The following is a 22,671-nucleotide window of genomic DNA, read 5'->3' as shown; positions in this document are numbered from 1 at the left end:
GATATGTCTGGTCCCCAAGTTTCAAAACGATATGCTACGTACGTGTCTGTAAACATATGTTATAAAAATAAACAGGAGTCAAACTTTTTTCAACAAGAACTTACATCAGAGACACAAATAACATTTTATTTGTGTCTCTGATCTGCTTGCAAGTAGAGTCGACACCAATGACATGACTCCCTCTCTTCCATGTTTTTTTAAAAGATTTTTTTAAATATTAAATTGAGTCTGCAGTCACGCACTTATTTTAACACAATTTCACTGTTGCCATGCCCAAGGATGGCCAAAAGGGTCATAAACCCCTGCTCCAGGAGACCCCGAGTCAAATCATATCATATATAGGCCTAAACAGTCGTGATATATCCGGAAAAATAGAGTTGCGTGTATTCCAACTCTATTTATTATTGACCATTGATTATTTCCTGTAGTGAGTTGGGATTTCCCAAACGTAAACATTTGTCAACATTGCCCAATAACACATGAAGATTGTAGCCTTCCAAACATTTGATTGATGGGGTTTTGATGCGATGCCACCGCGATGAGTTAATATGACAATGCTATGAATGCATAAAGGTAAGTAGATCATTTGTAGTGGTCGTGCATTTCTTCACCAAACGAAAAGACATAGGGCATGATAGGCCATTATTTCCGGTGTATGCTAAACTAATAATCGATCGGAAACATTTCCTTCCAACCACTCTAAAATGATCTGAAGTTCACTTTTTTTAGGAAAGAATTCGCCGTTTAATCAAATGATTTCATTTTTTATCTTCCTTGTGGCCCTCATCAATTTGAAAGCGAAATCTAGCGGGAAAGTGACAGACAGAATAAACAGATAAACGGTAGGGTGATTTAACCATGCATCGGACACATACCTTGGATCGGACAACTTTGTTTATAAATATACAAATAAATGTGCATGCGCTCATGTGTTGTTTCGTATATTCCTGAATTAGAACAAATGAACTTTATCATTATTAAGAATTTGACAGTCACATTGTCAAAGAAATAGCAATATAGACATCGTAAAATGACATCAAATACGCCATTATTGAACATTTAGTTACGAAGATTTTACACTAAAGCATGATTTGAATGTTGTGCGTTTGATTGTAAATTAGTGAAAATGCACTCTCTGCGTAAAATAATTAGAAAGAAGTAAGTTTTGAAACAAAATTTGATTAAAATAAGTCCAAGAAATTTGAACAATTAATGTCAAGGTCATTATTGCACCATATGTTCATTTCACCATGGATCGGACACAAATTAACCATGCATCGGACAGTTTTCACTGCATGTTTTCTTCTAATAATATGGAGATTATGTGCCCATTCCTTGTGATATACTTTAAATGTGAAGTAAAATAAAAATTTAAAAAATAATTGATACAAACATTTTCCTCAAACCACTTAAAAATCGAGTTTTACGAACACACCATTTTTAGTCCAAAGTTCCTGTAGGAGCTGGCACGATAAAGAACCCCTTATGATAAATATTCCTTTAAACAGAAGCACTAGTCTTAATTCCTATATGTGTATTTGAGGATTTACATTAAAAGAAATATGAATAGCAATTGAATAAATTAATATTTCCGAACCTTTGTATTTTTGCATTAAAACCAGAAAATGTTGTTATTTTTAATCTCTACTGCACTGCTATAGCTGTCCGATGCTTGGTAAATATTGTCCGATCCATGGTGAAATAGTTCAACACTTCATTAATTTGCTTTATTTTCTACATTTTTAACAATTTCACAATTTTTTCTCCAATAATTAAGCAAGGGGAAAACCTGTACCTTTTAAAACAAGTTTTATTTATATTTGGACGATATTTAATGCGTGAACAAAGGGAAAAATCCAAAGGTGTCCGATGCATGGTGAAATCACCCTACATAGAATTACCGAAATACCCGCGATTTACCGAAATACCCGGTGAAAACACCGAAATACCCTTCAAAAACACCAAAATGCCCATTATTACGCCATAAAGAGTGAACGTCTAGTATTTTATATAGATAGTTATTGTATTTAAAGTTAATTTTTTGAATAAATCAGCCGATTTTCGTGGTTATTGATTAAATTGCACTTCCAAGAAAGATAACTCTTTCATTACATTTAGTTTTTAACGTGTTGATAAAAACCAAATGTAACTAAATATTTTTATTAATTTATTTCTTGTAAATAACCATAATTAAATTTATTTTGAATAATTCATTTAAACTGGACATAAATGTTTTCATCTCATTAGTTAACAGGCTATTGCCGTGACCAATTATCTACTCACAATAGAAAGGAGCAATTCTTCTAGAAAAAGGAATATTTATAGTATTATCATGTCAAATTATTATATGATATTAGAAAATAAAAGCTGATGAACTGTATTTTTAATTCTTAGTTATTTTATTCTGGGGAATAAAATGTCACACCTCTATTCGAGTGAAAGCAATTCATGCAAGAGTTATCGTTCTTGACCCAATGTCTACACGTTAAAAATCGCTATTTATGTCAAAATACTTACATTATCAAACTGAAAATTTGGGAAATACATTTAAACACTTAGATTCAAACTATGATGTTAAATATTTGTGCTCAAATGAAGCATTTTGGTGTTTTTGAAGGGTATTTCGGTGTTTTCACCGGGCATTTCGGTAAATCGCGGGTATTCCGGTAATTCTAGTTACCCACAGATAAACAACAGACACTGTCAAACGTCAAATGGATTGCCGATTATTTTCATCTCTATATCAAACTGTATTTTTTATCAAATATGTTGCAATTGTTTCTTTTTTGCATTTTTATAGCAGGTTATTATTTACATGTATTTTTAATTATGGTATTTGTAAATATTGTTTTACAGTGCAACTGTTGGGTGTGCACAGCATATCAGTGATTAAATAATAAGTAATGATGGATTAATTAGAAAAATTATTAAAGTAAATGAGTTTTAATACAAAATTTAAAACAATACACCCTCTTTCCAGTAAATTCATTATTCTAACGCCACAGTCGGTATGTAAGATTTTATTTATCGATTTATCAGTAGAACAATTGAGATTTGTTTTTCTCTTTTTAAAGTGATTGTAACATCTATTCACTTTCATAGTGGTTCCTGAAAATCAAGGGTCACGAATAATCAAATTATGCAAAATTTACCATAATGTAGTTAATAAAATAAATGTGAGCATTCATTCATATGAGTGCAGGTTTAAATTGTTTCCGATCTCTGAAGTAATGCCCCCGTTTGTTAGCTTTTGCAAGATTTCGAGAGAGTTTCTGTTATTCTGGCAGATTTTGGTTTTTCAATTTACAGTCATTACAGTTACTGTCGTGCGACCAGTTCTCACCGAATACCATTTCTCGCCAGTACATTGTGACGTCATTTTTCGTATATAATTTTATGTGTTGATAAAATGATGTCACAATGTACTGGCAAGAAATGGTACTCGGCGAGAACTGGTCACAAGCCAGTAGAGTTATTTCCTCTTATTTAAAGTGATTTTGATGTCAGAGTGCATGTCGGTTAAGTCTTGTCTGGCTCTTTTAAAACTCCCTTGGCCTGATCATAAAAACTAGGAGTAATATAGTTAGTATTGTTTTTTTTTACCTAAAAAGCATGACATTATTGAAACTATACATTTCTGGTTCTCAAAAGTTTAACTTTTTACATTTGAACACCATATGTAATGCTTGGAATTGCATTGTGAGTCAAAATTTACTGATGCCAAAAAATCCTGACGGATCATTGTGCAAACCATTGTGACGTCACTCGGTATTGTTTTGCCTCGGACTAGAATGTCTCGACATCACTGGATGAATCGTGTCATGTGATTGCCTTATAAATTTCTTTAAACAGTGAGCTTAAAAATTTTTACGGCAACTTGTTGGACATAATTTTATTTAGCTGATTTTTTACACAAACGTTCAACCATACCTTTAATTATTAAGCCCCAAAATATTTAGAGTGAGCCCCCTTTTCTCGTGACGTAATATTACGATCCTACAATGGCATCCAGGTTTGCACAGACGACTGTCGAGGAAGGTATAAAATTAGAGAATTAAGCTATGAATTTAATTGTTGTAAATTATGTTTTGTTTGTTTACATATCAAACTTAGGCGACCCCATAAATTTCTGTAAACAGTCAGTAACAAACCTAATAAGTAACAGTTACTGTAATTTGATTGAAAGTGTACCAATGTTAAAGGTTGGGTGTTTTATATCTGTAAATGTCATCAGTACACACAATGTATTTAAATAGTTGTTATTTTATCTCGGTCTCATGAGAGTGTGAAATTGGAAACCATATTAACAGGGAACTACTGGTACAATAAAAACAAGGAACTGTTGGTCCGATGAACTGACGCCAAACGACCATAGAATCAATGTGAAGTTTGATTCAAATTTCCTCTTTATACATGCCTTGCTGGTAGAGCTTGCTTTGTTATTATACCTCTTCGTCAAACCTAAAGGAAACCAACAAGAATGAAAGAATCTCAAGATAGAAGATTTCGTCTCTGTAACTCCCCCCCCCCCATTTTTGTCATTTATTTTGTTAAAATTAAAAATTAAAACAGATGTTATTGTTAAAAACTTGCAAATATGTTCAAAATATTTAATATGTAAGGATCAAATATGTCAAGAGAAAATGATGCAGAAAATGATGAGACATAGTACTCGGTATATATAATTATAGTAAACTTGTCTACATGATTATATTTCTTCTTCAAAGTACTAAGCACTAAGTGCCTAATGCTCAGGTGCTTGTCAGGCCAGTTAAAAACCTCTTATTTACAATTTTAAGATAAAAGTGAAAAGATGTGCTAGTCATTTGTTTTGTAAATACTTGTGAAGTTAACACTAGATTATGATATCCATTTGTAGCAGTTAATTGACTTTGAGATGTCGGGTGATGACTTTCTTCCCCTACGCCAGTCACAGAATTATCTGTGGGATGTCACCAAGGTTCTGGGACAAGGGGCCACAAGCAAGGTGTACAAAGGAAGAGACAAGGTGAGTGAATACTGGTTTGTTATGCACCAATATCTAACCTGGTTCTTGAATTTATAATATAAACATTGAGATTTGAAGGGTTTCATTATCTCAGTTTATTTTATATTGTCAAACCACAGAACCAACTTTTACCTCTGTGTTCTGAATATGTTTCACATTTATAGATGTATTACTATTGTCAGTCATATACAATATATAACTAGCTCATTTATCATAACTATATCTTAATCTGTATATTCAGTGTAGTTACTGTAATTGTTATATAATATACATATATGTGCAGGGTTGTCTCTTAAAATGATGTAGAAGGGAGAAATAAAAAAGTAGAAGGGGGTCTGGAGGTCTAGCTTATAGCTAGATTGTGTAAGAAATGAAAAAATAGCCGGGTAATTACGCCACTTTAGGCGGGGGAATTCCCCGCCTCCCGGGTCTTAGAGACAACCCTGTAAGTGTATGTAAATGAATTCTATTGCTGTTACTAAATTACCTGTGCATGTACAACTGACCGTAAACTATGGAGAAAACATTAATATACAATGCCTGCTGTCCCATCAATTTATGTGTTTCATGATAAAATATTGTTTAATTATCTGAATACAGAGATAACACGGTTTCCTTAAGGACCCTCTTTACTCTCCGTGCTAAAGAGCTCCGATATTGAGGAGTAGTTCAAGTGACCTGCCATTCAAAAAATGATATAAAATCATTTGTTACTGGTATTTGATGTACTAAATTCAAGTATGCCCAGTATTTAAATATTAACATTATATTAAACCAAAATAGAGATTAAAATCTAATTGCATGAGTTTCCTCTTATATTCAGTCAGATTTCTAGGATAAATATAGCTCGTTCTTTATGGTGAAAATGAAGTGGATAAATTAAAATTTACACCATCAGGCATTGAAAGTTTTCATTAAAGCATTAAGAGCTGCAATTTTCATGCTGAATTTTTTTTACGAAAAATGTTAAATTCTACTTAAAGGACAAAAATATCATGGTTTTTAAAGTTCTGTTAGCCATATTTTTATTTGAAAAGCGGTGAAGAAGCCTTAAATGAAGCAAAATTTAATTATTGACGTCCTCTACAAAAATTGATCTGCTATATACCGGTATTCCTTAGAATAGAAATCTTTCTTCTTAGGAAAATTAAAGATTCTTTTAAACCTTTTTTATCTTAAGAGTTTAATTTACATGCAGACTTAGCATGCTAGCAGGTTTTTGCAGCAAAAAAAAATTCTAAGAAATAAAGCTCATATTGCTTTAAGGTTATTATTATAGAGGATACTTGATATTAAACATTTGATTGTTTACTGTGGTTTTAGTGTTGCAGTCTTTTATTATTGTGGGTATTAATCTAAATGTACGAAGTAAAAGTAACAGGTAAACTTTGAAGGATACATAAAGTGGTGTGCAATGGTTTTATCATAAACATTTGGATCCACATATCTTACTTGAGGACATATAAGTTTGATTTCATGGCAGTTTAGCAGTGAAATCCACACAAAATTATTGTTCACAAATTTTTATGAAATATTAATGGTAAATGAAGCTCATCAGTAAAGTTTATCATTTTAACCTTTGATATATAGTGATTACATGTATATACTGACCTGGTGCTTTGTAGAGAAATGGGGAGGAGGTTGCCGTTAAGGTGTTCTCCTCAGCGGCCATGCAGAGGAGTCCTGAGGTGCAGGTCAGGGAATTCCAGGTCATGATGCAACTCAAGCAGGAGAATGTGGTACAGCTACTGGGTATAGAGGAAGAGGTGAGTGTAGAGAGAATGTGGTACAGCTGTTAGATATAGAGAAAGTGTATGAGTGTATAGAGAATGTGGTAAAGCTGATAAATTATGAGGAAGAGGTGAGTGTATAGAGAATGAGATACACTATACAGTATATTGGAAATGTTGAGTGTACAGAAAATATGATGCAGGTATTAGGTATAGAGGAAGACGTGAGTGTATAGAGAATGTGGTCTAGCTGTTAAATATTGAGGAAGAGGCGAGTGAATAGAGAATTTGTCACAGCTTCTGAGTATAGAGAATGAGTTGAGTGTATTGAGAATGTGGTACCGGTACACAGTATATAGGGAAAGGTGAGAGAATGTGGGACAGCTATTAGGTATAGAGGAAGAAATGAGTGTATAGTGATTTGATACAGCTTCTTGGTATAGAACATGAGGCGAGTCTATAGAGAATGTGGTACAGGTATTGGGTATAGAGGAAGAAATGAGTATATAGAGAATGTGGTACAGATATTGGGTATTGAGAAGGAGGTGAGTGTAGAGAAAATGTGGTACAGCTGTTAGGTATAGAGGTAGAGATGAGTGTTTAGAGAATGTGGTACAGCTGTTAGGTATAGAGGTAGAGATGAGTGTTTAGAGAATGTGGTACAGCTGTTAGGTATAGAGGTAGAGATGAGTGTTTAGAGAATGTGGTACAGCTGTTAGGTATAGAGGTAGAGATGAGTGTTTAGAGAATGTGGTACAGCTGTTAGGTATAGAGGTAGAAGTGAGTGTATAGAGAATATGCAACAATTTCTACTGTAGAGAATATGATTCAGATGTACAGTTTAATTTGTAACTTCTGTAAAGTGGAGATTCACTTTGAGTTTTGCTTCTTTTACTATGAAGTTTTTAGGAGTTACTTTACATTTAACGAGATAAATTGGTTGACGTTTGAGGTATATTGTTTATTATACATTTATGTATGTGAATGTTAATTTTTCAGGATGTGAACAACCACAAGGTGATAGTTATGGAGCTGTCTCAGCACGGCAGTCTGTACACCCTACTGGACGACCCCGAAAACTCGCTCGGGCTGGAGGAGGAGGAATTCGTCATCGTGCTCAAAGATCTCAGTATGATCAAACAGTATTCTAGATATGATGTGTTGTCAGAGATCTCAAAATGATATTTCAAAGTCTACACATGATGATTATATGTCAAAGATCTCAATATGATATATCAAATGTCTACATATGATGAGATGTCAGAGATCTCAAAATGATATTTCAAATGTCTACATATGATGAGATGTCAAAGATCTCAAAATGATATATCAAATGTCTACAGATGATGAGATGTCAAAGATCTCAATATGATATATCAAAGGTGTACACTTGATGATGAGATGATAAAAATCTCAATATGATAAATCAAATGTCTACACATGATGAGATGTCAAAGATCTCAATATGATATATCAAATTTCTACACTTGATGATGAGATGTCAAAAATCTCAATATGATAAATCAAATGTCTACAGATGATGAGATGTCAAAGATCTCAATATGATATATCAAATTTGTACACTTGATGATGAAATGTCAAAAATCTCAATATGGTAAACAAACTATCTACAGATGATGAGATGTCAAAGATCTCAATATGTTATATCAAATGTCTACACTTGATGATGAGATGTCAAAAATCTCAATATGATAAATCAAATGTCTACAGATGATGAGATGTCAAAGATCTCAATATGTTATATCAAATGTCTACACATGATGAGATGTCAAAGATCTCAATGTGATAGATTTATATCAATTTTCCATAGCTGACATCTTATTTTTGATATTACTATAGTTTGATACATGATACATGCTTCACATGATGACAACATTTAAATGAAGGGCACTCAAATATTATAGTAGATATGTAGGTTACAAAGTCAGATATCAGTTATTTCTTCAATGATTCTTACACCCCCGTCCACATAAGTAGGTAATGGTGAGTGGTACCAGGTTTCTTTAGATGATTTCATGGACTATATACTGACAGAATAAAAACAAGTCCTGAATTATACTTTGTTTAAAGATAATTAATTAGATTAAAACTTGTAAATGCTTTAAATTTCTACAAAAGCTATTATAGTAGTTGAATTATGATAATTAAGTTAGTATTTAGTATAGAAATGACTTATTTCTTCAGCGGCAGGGATTCAGTACCTCAGGGACAAAGACATCGTACACAGGGACATCAAGCCAGGGAACATTCTGTTGTTCAAGGACGAGGAGGGTCGGTAAGTGTACAAAGATTAGTGCGCATATGTACTTGTGTGTGTGGGTGGATGCAACATCAATTACAACAAATATTTCCTTGTCACTCACTAATTGGAAAGCTTGTGAAATGTGATAAAAATAAAACACATTTCAATATTCTCATGTTGATACATTAACATTCATACAGAACAGACACTGGAAAATATTTACCCCATTTTATTGCCCCCTTTCACCGTCATTGTCAGCAGGTAAATCTAGGGCTAACCGATTTCCGATGTCTCAAGTTATTTATCTTTAAACCTTTCTTTTTTGGGCAAATTCAAGACGGGGGAAAACAGTTTGCAAGTGTAAAGGGCGAGAATAACACATGGCTAAATAACCCTATATACAGAGGAAGTTTAAGAAAAAGGTTTATCCAATGGGGGGGGGGGGGGCACCTTAGACTGGTTACCAGAATCACAGAATGTGGCCAGACTGCAGTGCACTGTTTATTTTCATCAAGATTGGGGAGGAGGGGGGGGGGAGGGTAAGCAGGCAGAAATGTAATCTCTGTTTTATTATGTCGATGAACAAACTGACAGACTTTGACACTATGTTTGGTAGCCATTAATCAGGGCTGTGTGTTATTTCTAGGTCTGTGTACAAATTGACAGACTTTGGGGCGGCCAAGCAGTTGGAGAGTGAGGATGAACAGTTTATGTCACTGTACGGAACAGAAGAATATCTGGTAAAGGAAAGATTTTGAGAGTATCTCACATTTAATGCTACATGTATTATTCAACCAGTTACATGTATATTGTAGTTTAATCAATATTTGTGGTCAGTTTTCTTGGATTTGTCAAATGCACTTGTTTATAAGGTACATAAAATTTGACAATGAGGACATTGGCTCTACCAATACAAAGTGTTGTCGTTTCATACTTTATTGGACGTTGGATTTTGTGAATCCGCTCAACAATGAAATCCACGAAAATTGGCCCTTAAAAAATCATAAAACCACTTAAGAAATTATTTGTTTTCGTAGACTTGAGTAAGGAATTTAGTTTTAAATGTGTTAGAGTAGTGTACTTTACTATAAAATCTTTGTATCAAGTTTAATTGATGCAATATAATATTGGAGTTTGTGCTAGGTCATTGTTATCTAATGCTGTTGACAAGATATTTTCATGTTTAAAATGTTCTGTTTTTGATTACAGCACCCAAACATCTACGGTCGGGCTGTAATAAAGGATGGTAATACCGGCCCTTTTGATGCCACTGTTGACCTCTGGAGCCTAGGGGTCACCATATATCATGCAGCAACCGGTCAACTGCCCTTCAAGGCCTATGGAGGTCGAAGAAATAGACAGAAAATGTTAGTTATAATGTCTATTCAATATTCTTTCATTTACAAAGTGAGCTCTTGAGTTTTTCCAGTTGGTTTGTGTGTCAAACTCGTCTGCTTGTTTTTGCATTAAATGAATGTTTTTACTTTTGGCCATGCATCCTTGAAAAAATGTTTGTTTGGAATTGCAGCCTGGAGGTCTTTAGACCCAGGAGGGAGGGAGGGAATTTTTTTTTTAAATTTTCCAACTTGAAGTTTAACCACCCTGCAATTAAAAATTGGTAAAAATTAAAAATCTCCACATTAAAAAGAAAGTTTTTATATTTTTCTTTTGAAATTTTATCAGCGGGGGGGGGGGGGGGGGGGGGGGTAGGGTTTTTTTTATTAGACGGGGCAATTCCAAACAATAATTTTATCAGCGGGGAGGGTATTTTTTATTAGACGGGGCTATTCCAAACAAACAATAATTCTATTTTGGCCTAATCAGTACATTCATCCTATGACACTGATTATGTGAAATTCTTTACAATGCTGATATAGACCATAAAATATGCTTGATACTTTCCCAGGGTCATTTCATTGCCAGGCACATTTTAAATTTCATCACAACTTATTTCCTCATCAATATCGTTCTGCAGGTATGAAATCACCAGGACCAAGGAGAGCGGGGTTATATCGGGGATACAGAAGTATGAGGATGGACCAGTGGAGTGGAGGAAGGACCTACCCCCCACCTGCCTGCTGTCAGCGTAAGTTACGGACTTACCATAGTGAGGCTAGTATGTATTGTGTATGGGACTAAAAACAGGGCTATAGGATACAATTATTGCTGTTTTTAAAGTCAATACAATGATTTAGCTCCCCGAGAAGTACAATATTTACTGAGCCAAAGGCGAGGCATATATTATACTTCGAGGGTAGCTAAATTATCATATTGATAAAAATACAGAAATGGCGATATTTCAATGGACAATCTTTTTTTAGTCCGTTGCAGAGAAATTGAATGTTTTATTGACCTCTTAGGTCACGTTGCAGTTGAATATAATGTTTTATATTTTCTATCCATGTTGGATATCGGCCAATAAGAGAGCTAGGAATGTATCAGTCATATGATATTATAATATCAATAAGAATTAGTGACCAAAGAGAGGCCAGCGAGGCTCACCAAAAGTAGGGCTGTGAATAGGGTGTTTCTGCCTTCATTGTTTTTTGCTCCGTGCTGATACAGTAAATCATTTACATTGCACTGGAGTTACTAACGTCCTTCTGCAGTTAGATACTTCTGACATTATCAGATAATTAGTCTGCTTAGACACAATATAAATGTTTTGCGGTTAAAGAAATCCTTGTAATCTCTCTTGTGATATTCAATTCTACTTGTACACCATACACACGATTCGACAAATATTGATATTGTTGCTAAATGGTTTGAAAGAAAGAACACATTTAAAATTTAGAAATAATTTACTTCAGTGTGCTTGCCATTTTACATGTATGAATGTCTATGTAGGTAGAATAGAGAGACAGGATGAGAGATCATTATTCCAGAGTATTAAGTATTATTTTCTGTGTACTGGAAATTAACGTATTACATTTGGATGTGTATTCTTTTAAGCGTTTATTACAGAAAGTTGCTTCCACTAAATTAAGTACATTGCTAAATGCCATCTATATATGTATAAGATTAGGCAAATTGAATTTTAGAAATACGCTAATTTGAATTAAAACAACTTGATGAAAAATCATTTCTGTCCCCCGCCGCAGCGCGGAGCAGGACATAGAAATGCCGGGCGTCCGTCCGTGTGTTCGTGTGTCCGTGGGTCCGTGCGTCCGTCCGTCACACTTTTTTGTAAGCGCTCTCATGCCTACAAATATTGACAGATTTTCATTAAATTTCTACCAAATGTTTATACCACTATTACCTTGGTCAAGTTAAAAAATCAGCATTAGTCGATACTTTTTGTTGGCGTTATGGGAATTTGACCACAATAATGACTCCGTTTTATCCAAAAATTGACCTTGTAAGCGCTCTCATGCCTACAAATTTTGACGGATTTTCATTAAATTTTTACCAAATGTTTATACCACTAATACGTTGGGCAAGTTCGAAAATCAGCATTGGTCGATACTTTTTATTGGAGTTATGGGACTTTGACCACAATAATGACTCCGTTTTATCCAAAAATTGACCTTGTAAGGCCAAAAAAAATTAATCATTAGTTTCTCGGGCCAAAATTTTGAAATTTTGATGAGGCAGGCAGGTTTTTTTTTTTTTTTTTTTTTAAAAGGACAAAATTTACAGTGACGGTAACCCATATTTTATTATTTATTCATCAAGCTGATACATTGGCTAAGTTTAAATATTTCTTTTAATTTGTTCTCTTTAGTTTAAACTGTCTCTGTTTCCTTTTCAAAGGTTAAGTTTTTGCAGATGAACAAACAATGACAAATGGTGTGTGCCCCTGCTTCATTTTGCAGCCCATCTTTCCCCTCCACAGTAATAACACAAGTCTGAACTGAAATAGGGGACTTCTTATGGCATTTCACTAGCTGAATTTGCCATATAAAAATTTATCAAACAAAGCATTCTTATTAATCTTCATTGCCTTGAGGACAGAAAAAAGGAAAAGTAAATAAGTCATCAAAAAATTTTCAAACAATATAATTGTCCTTTATTCCTGCTACTAGGCAATATCACATTCAATTTCTGAAGATAACAGAAATTTCAGTGGTAGTGTTAACAGGGACCAATCTAGGCAGATTTAGTTTATGGAGACTTCACTTCTGAAATTTTCCCTCACAGAAAGATAGGGAGAAGTTTGAGAAATTAGGAGGACTTCCATTCTTGACAATGGCATAATGCTAAAGATAATATTTGTATACAGATATTCAACCTTAATTTAAATTGGATTAGAAGCAAGTCAATTAAATATAAAAAATAACTCCTAAAAAAATTAAAATCTTATCCAATTTTTTAAATTTAATTTATTAGGTGTATTCATACATTTTGTAGATGAAATGTTTCGTAATTGTGTTGGATAAATGACAAATAAAACCAGTCTATGTGTTTCAGTGTATTTTGGAGGTATTAGTCCAACCCTTTGACCCAATTACAACCGTCATATAGTTGGATCTGTTTAACTTTAAAGATAACTGTAGACAAACGGTTTTATGATTATTTTAGCATTAACTTGGCAAAGTTATTAACTAATTACAAGTTACCAACTAATTATAAGATCAGTACCTAAAGTTATAAACATCGGTTGTAATTTTCAGTGCACAGTAGGGGCCTAAGTGGTTGCATCAACCTTATTTATAACCTCTAAAGATAAGACAGTCGCTAGTTATTAATCACAATAGGGGTTAATTTAGGCTATGAAAATGTCTTTTGAATTAGATAATTATCATTTTATTGCATTAGGGGTTAACTTTCACGATCGTGAAACCAGAATACAGGGCAACTTCAACCTCACTTTCTGAGGAAATTCTGGCGAAGTTACCGACCACAAAGCGAGTACTTATATTTTCATAAACTTGTATTTAGCCCAAGTAGCCTCCTAGGTTTGTCACTGGGTAGATGTGTCAGATAAAATAACGTTTTCACTGACAGAGACAAGCATTTATTCTCAGCGTTTGTTTACATTGATTCCATAATAGAGAAAACCGATAATGATAAGATATGAAAAATCCGGAAAAATAACGATAAAAAAGTTTGATGCGGCGATAATTTTACTGATGCGGCGGTGCCTGAGAAACAAATCATTAATTTTTTTTGGCCTAAGCGCTCTCATGCCTACAAATATTGACGGATTTTCATTAAATTTATACCAAATGTTTATACCACTAATACCTTGGTCAAGTTCCTAAATCAGCCTTGGTCGATAGACTCGATACTAGTTTACTGCTTGACCGGCGGGGGACCCAGGAATTCTATTCTTGTTTACTTATTAATAATGTAAAACGTTCACAGAAAGGTCCCAGAAAATGTTTTCTAGTATCATCTTCATGTGTTACAGGGGTCTGAAGAAGTTCCTGGTCCCAGTGCTGGCCTCATTGCTGGAGAGCAACGAGAGAAAGAGGACGACCTTTGACCGATTCTTCCAGGAAGTTGCCAACATCATATCCAAGAAAGTCCTGAATGCATTTTGTCCTGTGACCTGGTCAAATATGAAAATTTACGTCGACAAAGACACAAAGTAAAGCATTAAATATCTATGTCCTTAAGTAATTTCCATGCCTATGTGATCGGTTGAAGGACTCTAGCTTGGATAAGTCACTGTAATTATTCCTTGATCAGGTGGTGTCATCATTACTCGTTAAACGATGTGCAGCTTTATCAATTCATAAAAATTAATATCCACTAATACTAATGAAGCTACAGTAATTTAGAAGAATTGTTCATTACAATCAATTTTAAGGGAAAGATGGCACTTAGCTTACACTGTATTACAGTAAACTATGCAATTATATTTTTAGTACAATTTACACTGTTTAATAATTCATTTAGTTGACCTTTTTTACAATTTACATACTCCAGGAAATAAGGGACTATAACTGCTAAATAATTAATTGATGTTGACCTCTTTTATATATTATACTTGTATCCCCTTTACTCCAGACTGTCGCGTCTACAGGAAGTGATCGCTGAGCAGTGTGAAGTGGCAGCTGTCAATCAAATTCTGGTGGTGGACGGGGAGCTGTTAGAACACACGGTCGATCCCCTCGCCCCAGTCTCAGATTACCCAGCATGCATCACTGAGGGTAATCCAATCTTCGTGTTCCTGAAGTCGTACCCAGATCATCGATATTTCCCGAATTGTGTCTATCGTAAGTTTCTCTTACAAACATTTTTCGGTTCTATCTGAACAAATCATATATCACTTAAAAAAGTATTAGACATTATCATATGGAGAATCTTACAATATAAATTAAAGGCAAATCTGTATTCATGATAGAAAATGCTGTTTATAGAGTATTTTTGTAGACATATTTGGTGTTCTATTTATCAAAAAAGTGTCATCTAAGTACCAAAATTTTAACAGTGTACCTTTTATGAAAATTAATGTAAACTTATGATAAAAATAGAATAAAGACCAGAAAACTGATTCAAAACTTATATCACTGTCGTCTGTTTACTTTGACTGTTTTTCCCCCATGGTTTGACTGTTTTCCCCCCGTGGTTTGTAGCGGAGTTTCCGCGGTTCGGTAGCTCAGTCCACGTGAGCAATGACTACCAGCTGACCAAGCTGTGCTGTACAGTGATGGCCTTCCACCTCAGGCTGGTCAAACAGTACCACAGGAAGCTACAGCTGCTGCAGAAAAGTGTGAGGGGATATGTGTGAGTAGATACATGTACATGTATAAACTGTAGAAAAGAAAATGAACATTGTATATGCTGGTACCCCAAAAAACAAAAATACACATAATAGGTATACAATCTAATTAAAATTAAACTTGTAATTCCGCTCCTCTACGTAGAGGAGCAGAATTACAAGTCTGATTTTAATTAGTAAGATTAAATAGGTATATGAATAACTTTCACAGAAATAGTCACTGTTGCAAATTTTAAAGAAACAGATTTGGAACAAAATAATGATGCATAGATTGCTGTTGGTGTTTTGATTGATTTAAAGTTATAAAAAAATCATAGTTCTTTAACAATTAGAATTGCAAGTTTTTACCCTTTCTATGTCATTCAAACCTTTGCTCCTGTTTTATAACATTATTACACAAAGTTTTACAAAACTCTCAGACAAAATGTGTCAAATATATTCAAATTATTTTCTGGAACATTAATCTAGTTCTATATTTATTTATTAATTTCTAAAGAAAAAAAAATGTTCCATTTATTATAAGTGCCCATTAAAAATTAGAAAAATGACTGAAAATATGTTAACATATTTGATACCTTACTAATATTCACTATCTCTTACATGTTTTAAGATGTTGACTGTATCCAATATAATACATAATAGTTAGATCATATTAAGTAAAATTTACGCAATTAAGAAGGGGGAGGGGGGAGCGAAGCTTTTTCATTGGCTGATCAAAAGTTCAGCCCCAATCAGATATCTTTTGTTTTCAGATCTCTTTTGTTTACGACTTTCGTAGCTGTCGATCAAAATGTGACGTCGCTGTGAACTTTTGAGAAATTCTTAACAATTTAAAACATCACAATATTTAGCTACTGCTGATTAGATAAAAAAAAGTGGGTTATGTTCTAATTAGTGTTAAACTGTAAAACAGTAAACTGAAATAACATGTAATGAGATGTGTTATTGTTGTAAGGCATGAGCTTCACCACGAGATAGTACACCTGGTGGATTGCCTTAAACACCAGAAACAGCACAACCAGGTCTGTTCTCTGTGGACCAAGAACTACGGTCACTCAGCCGCCCAGAACATAGCCCTGGTCAGGGGGGTGGATCAGGGCGCCGGGGCCAAGGAACGCGAGGTCCTCCTAGAAGGGAACCAGAAATTTATCAGAGACCTAGAGAAGCAGGTCAGAGGTTTTAAATAAGTAGTTGAAATGTAAAAAAAAATTGGTATAAAAATATCAACAACCCTCATTCTCCAAAGCTTCTTCTTATCAGTAGGACAGTTTATCCTGTAATTCTTTAAAAAAATAATTTAGCTTTCATATCAATTGAAATTTTTCACTGAGTATCACTAATAAATTTTAATTCATATATGATCTTTCACATGCTTTAACTCTTGTAATGAATATATGAATTAAATATCCCCCAGATTTTCCAGTTAATCCTCTACTTGCATATATGTTTTGATGTGAATAAGACATCATCTGATTAAAAGGAAACAATTTTTTGTTTTTTACTGTTTAATAGGTGGACAACATCATGAAAAGTGCAGAGGACTTACTGAATCAGATCAAGAGAGATGAGCTTCAGAACAGACGGCTAGAGAAGTACTGGAACGACGAAAACATGGCGTGTCATTCTGACACATTTAGATGGTACTGTATTACATTTTAATATTTTAGTTTATAAAAAATCATAATTTCAAACAAAAAACCCAAATAATGTTGCTGAAACTTCTTCTGAATATACGTTGGGTATATTTTATTTAACTAGATTTTGGTTAATAAAATTATTTCTTGATGATTAATATAACTTTAAAAAAGGATTAGAGACAAGTTCTATTAACTAACAAGTTGTTCCCCTTAAACTAGTCTTTCAATATCATGCTTCCTGTAGTGGGGAGAAAATCGCCATGATGTTGGACAGTATGAAGGGAATCATGGCAGCTTTTAAGGAGGACCGACACAGGGTAGTCCTCGGCAAGCTGGAGGAAAACATCCACATGGTGGAAAAGTAAGTACCACAAACATATGATAAAGACATGTAATGGAAATATCCACATGGTGGAAAAGTACTACAAACATAATGGAGACAAGTATTGGAAATATTCAAACGGTGGAAAAGTGAATACCCAGAACATTTTAAAAACAAGACATGTAATGGAAATATCCACAGTGCATGCATGGTGGAAAAGTAAGATCCCCATACATTATAAAGTAATGTAATGGATAGATCCACATGGTGGAAAAGTAAGTACCACAGGCATAACAAAGACAGGTCATCGAATTTGCAGGTGTAGAAATTAAAGTATCTCATGCTTACAATGGACATAACATTGGAAATGTCCAAATAACAGAAAAGTAAGAATTCTATGAATAAAAGACATGCAAAAAAATATCCACATTGTGAAATAGTAAATACCTGGAAACATTTTATGATAATGGAAATAGTAATAAAAATGTCCACTTGTTAGAAAAAAAAGTTTTCCATATGTTAAAGAAATATTTCCAGGATGGAAAAGTAAATATCCCAAAAATGATAATGGATGGACATTTTGAAAAGTAATATATTCAGGGTGGAAAAGTAAGTATCCCAAAAAACAATGAAGTTACATGCAATGGAAATATTTATATCATGAACAAATTAAGTAACCCTACAAATAGTGAAAAGGTACGTAACCCAGAGTGATATATTTACATGGAAGAAAATAATTAATCCATTAAAAAATGTTAATAATATTTATAGATAGTGTAGAATATGTGTAGAATATCCCATTTATATCAGGATATAAGAAAGTATCCCACTCATAGTAAGGACATGCAAGGAGTGCCTTATGGTGAAAAAGAAAGCAATGAATCAAAATATCCATGTAGTAAGAACTCTAATTATAGATACTTGAAGAAAACGTAAGTGTCCTATTTCCATCAAGATATCAGCATTAATTGTCTCAATTCAAATACTACATGTTTATGTAATTATGGAAACATCAAAAGTAACAAATCCACAAGGAGGAAAAATAAGTTCCAAATTTATAACAGAGACATTAAGAAAAAGTCACATGGTGGAAAGGATTTATTGCATTTTACAAACTGTAGAATATTTTATTTTATCCAAGGAAAAAGGCGTTAGAAGTAAAGATCCATAGGAACTTTTATAAGAAATGAGAACCACCAGAAAATTCAAATTGTTTTGCTCATTATCAATACAGTGTATAACCTAGCTTTATTCTACATCTGGCGTCTGTAAGGGGCATAATCACGATTTTGGTCAAAAATTATTTTTCCGATTTTAATGTTTACAATGTTTCAGTAAGGCATTTTAAATAGTCAACTAAAATTTGAGTGTTATTCGTTGAGTTATAAACGAGTTACAGAGCTTACAATTCTTTGCAATGTAAACAACGCTTTTGTTTACACCTTGAATGTTAAAGCGAAAATTTTAAATTCCAGTTTTACACAACCTAAAATGAATGTGTTAAACGTTACATGTAGGAACTCTTTATTCATGCTCAGAATTAATAAGAACATACATGCAGTCAAATCAGCTTGAAAAAGATTTTTACTGTTATATTGAACCTATGTAAACAAAAACAGGACACGAGCCTTGTTTACGCGACAAAGAATTTTAAGCTCTGTATCTTGCTTATAACGTAACGACTGACTCAAATTTCATTTAATCATTTGAAATGCATTCCTAAAGCATTGTAAATATTGAAAACAGAAAAATAGAATTTGACCAAAATCGTGACCATAGCCTTTTAATTAGATTTGTGTTGTATTTTAGAAATATGTGTTGCATTTTAGGAATATGTGTTGTATTTTAGGAATATGTGTTGTATCTTAGGAATATGTGTTGTATTTTAGGAATCTGTGTTGTATTTTAGTGATCTGTGTTCTATTTTAGGAATCGGCTGCAGACGCTTTGCTCCAAGTCGCTGTCGATTCTGGAGAGCTGTAACCGCTTCACGGAAAAGCAGTACAACGCCTATTACACGTGGTACAAGTGAGTACAGTCTGATAGGGACGTTAATTAACTTGTACGACTAATCAGCGTACACTGATAACATTATAGTTTACAAGGAAATGGTGTGTCAATGTGAACTAGAAATAGTTAGCCTAAATTAAAGAACTGGTTTATTTAATTTGTAATGAATAAAATTAAAAATTAATACTGTTTTACGTGACTGTTTATAGGAAAAAGGACTAAATCTGTCAACATTTTATAGCTTGTTCTTCCGTGTGACATTTTTAACACTTTGATGTCTTGAAGAGTTATATTTTTCATTAAGATTACAAAGAAACAAAGATTATTTCGACTCACTTCTACTACATGTCTAATAGTGAACACAGAGAACAATATTTTATTACTTCTTTATAAGCCTGGTCCAATATTCCTAAAGAAATTAATAATTAAGTTAAACTTTTAATTGTTCATAAAGAAGTGCGTATTAGGTTTATGAGATTGATTCTTGAATTCAATTGTGGTGAACGTGAAAGGGAAAAAACTCTTAAACTGCAGTTCAAAAAAACATATAGAGAAACTTAAAAGCAATGGACTGTTTGATAATACTGGGACCTTAAGATGATGACTACGTAATACAGAACAAACTTATAGGGGTTAAATGAGAGTAATACATAAAATCATAGGAATGAAAAAGTTTTATAAAAAAAGATGACATATATTTGTATTTACCCGTTAGAATAAAATTCTATTTCTATTTTAAGATTAATTTTGCATGTTTTATTAAAAAATCAAAGTCTGATTTTCTCTTCAAAAATCAAACGACGCAACATCATTTTATAGTTGTTATGCTGCAGTGAATGGCCTTGGTTCAGTTGTTTTTGAATTTTTAGTCAAGCCGTGGACACAAGGAACAGGTGTGATAAAGTGAATCTTAAACTCGGACACCTGGAGAAAAGACAGACCGAGTTTGTCACCAAACTGGACGAGGTTAGTATTATCCCGTTGTATTAATTGATGGCTTAATATGGATACATATATTTTAAGGGGGGGGGGGGAACTACATGTATTTCCTCAGACATATATTCTCACAAAGTTAATGAATATCATGTGCAGATTCCAATTAATCAAATGAAATATTGGTCCGACTTTCTGATACAAAGCAATAAACATGGTCTACTGCAAGATTTTTAATGAGAGTTTGAGCCAGTACTTGTATAACTTATGAATTAATTGTGTTACAGCATTTGCTTTTGAATGCCAATATAAATTGGGATTTAATTTACTTTTGAATTCTAAATATAAATGTATTGTACGCTATATCCACAGTCATCTCAATATGTCAATTTTTTATTTTATGGCACAGTTTTTTTTTTCAGTTTTCTAAAGTGATGATCGGCAGTATGCACGAGGTTGTTTGTGAACCTAACGTGACGTCACAGATCAACCAGTCCAGTAACAACAGACGCCCCACCAACCTCCTCAACACCCTCAACAACAAGTAAGCCCCGGGGGAAGTACTACTGGGGGGGGGGGAGTATTACTGGGGGGTGAAGGGCGTTCAGGTTTCTTACAGTTAAGGGTCCTCCACTCCTTTGGGATAAGTGACACATACACGCCCAAACTTCTATAATCACGGGATGTCAAGGGCCTTTAAGGTGGAATGTTTCTTCAAAATCTCATGGGTCGTTTAAGATTTTAATTCCAGAAATATTTGTTTATTTTTAGATTAAATGCTGTAGAGGTGGACGTGATAGAACTCAAGCAGAGCGTGGATGCTAATTTTAAAATCCTCCACAGGTATGTAGCTCTCCCAAACAGGTAATCAAAATACATGTACATGTACTTCCGTAGTACAGTATCGGGAAGGAAATGTATTACCGGAATATCAAAGTACCGTATCTAGGAAGGAAATGTAGATAAAATCTCGATCATGGAAAATATTTATGTTTTAGGTTAAGTTAATCAAAAAAGGGATGCGTAAGATATACAACGATTGTGTTCATTTTATGCTTTAATTTCTGTTTTTCAGCACCGAGAAGCAGATACTAGAAAATGGCATTTGACAGACGATAGTATTCAACACTGACAATAAGAAGTCAGAATAACCAACCTCCTACCTCAAGTTACCAAGTCCTCGGTAAAATGGTGGCCGCTAAATAAAAAGCATTCCATTGGGTAATGGAGAGACATCTGTCCATAGTTCATGTGTACCACTGCCTCTCTCCTCAACAGACACCCCTTAATATCAGGAGGGCTCGTGTCAAGTGTAAGGTGTCTGAATGGTAGAGCTGTTGTTGTGGTGTTCTTTTAGTGAATGAATGGCCCTTATAAGTCAGTTGGTAATAAAAATGTACGGTTACCCGTAATGTACAGGGGTCAAGGTCGTTGTTGTACAACAATGGTGCCAGCTCTGACCCCGTGTACTGATGGTCACTGGTTGTTACCACTGTGTACTGTGTAAAACCCGTGCATGGTATATTAAGAATACATAAATTCCATTATGCTCGAAATAAAATATATTGATTACGTTTGAAAAAATCTTAAACGTATCTGACGTGATTATTGTACAGAATTAGATGTCTGTTAGGTTAGATTTTTAACCACCGGAGAACTATTTCTTTTTTTAAATTTTTTAATTTTTGTGAAGGTTGTGTGGATGAACTGTGATCTTTATTTATGAATGTTATAACTTATTGGTTAATGATCGTTGAAATATTACATGTACACCATAATGTGTATATCTGGCAATAGCGCCAGTGTCTTCCATAGAAATAATTTAGTTGCCATAGTTACGGGAGTTCTGGAATTCTACATCTCTAGATACTCCTGTTGACCACAGTGAATAAACCGTTGTTATCAGAAGTGGCTGTTGTTTTGTGTTTGTTTGACAAGTTGTGATGACGCACCTTATAGATGTCACCATTGTCACATAAAACGTAAAATAGACAAGTAAACAGACAACCATGTGTTGTGTAGTTTAATGTTGTTTAAGGTAGGTAATAAAATTCTACATTGAAACTCACTTTTAAACAAATTCGGTTAAAAGGAAATT

The 22,671-nt window shown here is 33.8% G+C and overlaps 1 protein-coding gene across 1 annotated transcript; it reads left to right on the top strand.

Annotated features, from left to right (window-relative positions):
- Positions 1–413: 413 nt before the first annotated feature.
- LOC105333842 (serine/threonine-protein kinase TBK1) lies at positions 414–22,481 on the top strand. Its single transcript, XM_066080909.1, has 19 exons — positions 414–573; positions 4,880–5,008; positions 6,634–6,774; positions 7,738–7,867; positions 8,944–9,034; positions 9,648–9,741; positions 10,211–10,368; positions 10,977–11,087; positions 14,355–14,534; positions 14,957–15,165; positions 15,526–15,676; positions 16,627–16,840; positions 17,184–17,311; positions 17,553–17,669; positions 19,560–19,658; positions 20,510–20,606; positions 20,996–21,117; positions 21,345–21,416; positions 21,649–22,481. The coding sequence occupies exons 2-19, from the start codon at positions 4,898–4,900 to the stop codon at positions 21,680–21,682; spliced, it is 2,259 nt and encodes a 752-aa protein (XP_065936981.1). The 5' UTR covers positions 414–573; positions 4,880–4,897; the 3' UTR covers positions 21,683–22,481.
- The last annotated feature ends 190 nt before the right edge of the window (positions 22,482–22,671 follow it).

The sequence above is a fragment of the Magallana gigas genome, chromosome 4, assembly GCF_963853765.1.
Source record: "Magallana gigas chromosome 4, xbMagGiga1.1, whole genome shotgun sequence".
Classification (NCBI taxonomy): domain Eukaryota; kingdom Metazoa; phylum Mollusca; class Bivalvia; order Ostreida; family Ostreidae; genus Magallana; species Magallana gigas.
The sequence above is the reverse complement of the archived record's forward strand: the minus strand, read 5'-3'. Positions and strand labels throughout refer to the sequence as shown.

Coding starts and splice junctions, on each gene's coding strand:
- LOC105333842 (XM_066080909.1), top strand. CDS start 4,898: ATGTCGGGTGATGACTTTCTTCCCCTACGCCAGTCACAGAATTATCTG. Junction 9,035..9,647: donor TTCAAGGACGAGGAGGGTCG/GTAAGTGTACAA, acceptor TGTTATTTCTAG/GTCTGTGTACAAATTGACAG. Junction 16,841..17,183: donor TCAGAGACCTAGAGAAGCAG/GTCAGAGGTTTT, acceptor ACTGTTTAATAG/GTGGACAACATCATGAAAAG.